The sequence below is a fragment of the Benincasa hispida genome, chromosome 1 (genome assembly GCF_009727055.1).
Source record: "Benincasa hispida cultivar B227 chromosome 1, ASM972705v1, whole genome shotgun sequence".
In the NCBI taxonomy this organism is placed as follows: domain Eukaryota; kingdom Viridiplantae; phylum Streptophyta; class Magnoliopsida; order Cucurbitales; family Cucurbitaceae; genus Benincasa; species Benincasa hispida.
Window position 1 is genome coordinate 94,412,352 of NC_052349.1, and position 3,107 is coordinate 94,415,458.

Genomic DNA, 3,107 nt, shown 5'->3' on the forward strand with positions numbered 1-3,107 from the left:
TAGGTGCGAGTGGTCAGGTCGCCGATTCAAACCTACCATTTTGGGGATTCGTCTGATTTGGGAGCTGAGTACTTAGCTACACAAGATGAAATTCACTCTTTCCCCGAGGTAGGGGTAAGTAGATAGATAACTCCCTTAAGGGCTAATTTCGAGGCTTGAACGATGTGGTGCCACATACCTTCTCTTAGCCTGAGAGGTGTTCACACATAGTTGGACTATGTTGTATTGTTCATTAGAGAAATCAGTGGTACTTAAGGAGTGAGATGTAACTACAAGGGCAAAACGGTAATTTGGCCCAATTGTACTTATGAGCATCTGTGAAGGGTCATCGTACTCATGATTGGTTCTATCGGATGGACACAGAATATATCTATGGTAAGAAGAGTTCAGCTGTTGGTCTTTAATGGTATGCCTGACAGTTAACAGATGGTGGATCTTGTGGCTAAAGAGTTTTGTCTGCCATTCACGGACCGTTGGAGCTTCGAGCCATAGGTACATTAGGTCCCCTGGGTAGCTTGGATAAAGTTGATAACTATTGTTTTTCAATTTATTGATTTGTATGGGTGCAAGTGGTCAGGTCGCCGATTCAAACCTACCATTTTTGGGATTTGTCTAATTTGGGAGCTGAGTACTCAGCTACACAAGATGGAATTCACTCTTTCCCTGAGGTAGGGGTAAGTAGATAGATAACTCCCTTAAGGGCTGATTCCGGGGCTTGAACGATGTGGTGCCACATACCTTCTCTTGGCCTGAGAGGTGTTCACACATAGTTGGACTATGTTGTATTGTTCATTAGAGAAATCAGTGGTACTTAAGGAGTGAGATGTAACTACAGGGGAAAAACGGTAATTTGGCCCAACTGTACTTATGAGCATCTGTGAAGGGTCATCGTACTCATGATTGGTTCTATCGGATGGACACAGAAATATATCTGTGGTAAGAAAAGTTCAGTTGTTGGTCTTTAGTGGTATGCCTGATAGTTAACAGATAGTGGATCTTGTGGCTAAAGAGTTTTGTCAGCCATTCACAGACCGTTGGAGCTTCGAGCCATAGGTCCATTAGGTCCCCTGGGTAGTTTGGATAAAGTCGATAACTAGTGTTTTTAAGTTTATTGGTTTGTGGTAAAGCAAATAAAACAAGCAACTGAGCAAAAAATACGAGATGTGAAGTAAATATCGTATATTAACAACACAATCGTTCGTACAAACTAATTACAAACTATAGGACACGAGACTTTAGGGCATCAACCCCAACAACATTAACTTTGGCTTCATCAACTTCCAGTTTGGCCTTAGACATCTTATGGCCCAAAACAATACCTTCAGTCACTATAAAGTGACATTTTTCCCAATTTAACACAAGATTCGTTTCCTTGCATCGCGCAAGGACGACCTCTAGGTTGTCTAAGCAAGATTGAAATGAGTCTCCAAAAACTGAAAAGTCATCCATGAAAACTTCAATGGTCTGTTCAAGAAAGTTTGAAAAAATTGCCATCATACATCTTTGGAATGTTCCTGGTGCATTGCACAATCCGAAAGGCATGGTATGAATGCGAATGTTCCAAATAGGCATGTGAACGTCTTATTCTCTTGATCTTCCAGGTCGATAAGAATTTGATTGTAACTAGAGTACCCATCTAAAAAATAATAGAATTCCTTTCCAGCATCGGTCAAGCATCTGGTCAATGAAGGGGAGAGGGAAGTGGTTCTTCTTGGTCGCTGCATTGAGTTTCCTATAATCCATGCAAATGCACCAGCCTGTGACAGTTCTTGAAAGGATGAGTTCATTGTTACTGTTGACTATCACTGTAGTGCATCCTTTTTTAGGGACCCATTGAACTGGGCTTACCCAGCTGCTATCGGAGATATGATATATTACTCATGTGTCCAACCACTTAATGATCTCTTTCTTTACTACTTCCTTCATTATGGGATTTAGCCTATGTTGAGGCTCAATTGATCCAGTCTTCCCCTTTTCTAGCCTACTTTTGTGCATGCAGTATAATAGGCTGATGCCACGGATGTCAGCCAACGTCCAACCTATTGCCCACATGTGTTTTTGTAACATCTGCAAAAGAGAACATTCATTATTTAAGATGGTGAAATAATTACAGGTAAAGTGTTATTTAATCCAAGAAAAGCATATTTAAGATGGTCAGTTAAAGGTTTCAATTCTAGTTTTGGTGGTTCCTCCAATGATGGACACGCTGGCTTCGTCTGCCGCTCACTCAGACTTGATGGCTCGAGTTTCTTCATGGTTCTTTCCAGTGCAAGGACCTCACAAACTTGGTTCGCTTCTTCTTCAAGAAATTCTATTTTGTTAAGTTGACATTATTCATTATCCAGAAATTTTAATGCGTTTAACACATTAAATTTCATTTCCTGGTTATCTACACGCATGGTCAGTTCTCCCTTATGCACGTCTATTAGTACTTTCCTAGTGGCAAGAAAGGGGCGTCCAAGAATGATTGGTACATCCCTGTCTGCTTCATAATCAAGGATGACGAAATTTGCTGGGAATATGAATTTTTCAACTTTCACCAAAACATCCTCAATCTTTCCTTCAGGATATGTGATCATTCTATCAGCGAGTTGAAGCATTACTGAAGTGGGTTGTGCTTCACCAATTCCTAATTTCTCGAAAATTGAGAGGGGCATGAGGTTGATGCTTGCTCTCAGATCACATAGCGCATGTCCCACGTCTAGCCCTCTGATTGAGCATGGGACTATGAAGCGTCCTGTATCCTTCTGTTTCTTGGGTAATTTTTTGCTGACTAACACATCGCACTCTCGCGTTAAAGCAATTACTTTTGTCTCACTGATTCTTCTTTTCTTCATCAGAATATCCTTCAGAAATTTTACGTACTTCGACATTTATTTTAAGGCTTCTATAAGTGGGATGCTAATGTGTGATTGCCTCAAAAGTTCAAGAAAATGCTTAAACTGCTGCTCATCATTCTTCTTCAGCAAGCGTCTGGGATATGGTGCTTTCAGTTGCACCGCAGGTTCTCCTACGTTAAACGTGCTTGGGTTCGAATAACTTGTGGATTCTGGCATCCGTTGTTGATCTTCAAATGCCTTCGGCCATGTTGTGTGCTCAGTTGAAGG

The 3,107-nt window shown here is 41.0% G+C and overlaps 1 protein-coding gene across 1 annotated transcript; it reads right to left on the bottom strand.

Moving 5' to 3' along the window:
• Positions 1-2,330: 2,330 nt before the first annotated feature.
• On the bottom strand, positions 2,331-2,873 carry LOC120080361. Its single transcript, XM_039035007.1, has one exon. The coding sequence runs from the start codon at positions 2,871-2,873 to the stop codon at positions 2,331-2,333; it is 543 nt and encodes a 180-aa protein (XP_038890935.1).
• Between the last annotated feature and the right edge of the window lie 234 nt (positions 2,874-3,107).

Bases quoted from the DNA above. Each gene is read 5' to 3' on its own strand.
- LOC120080361 (XM_039035007.1), bottom strand. From the start codon at position 2,873: ATGTCGAAGTACGTAAAATTTCTGAAGGATATTCTGATGAAGAAAAGA.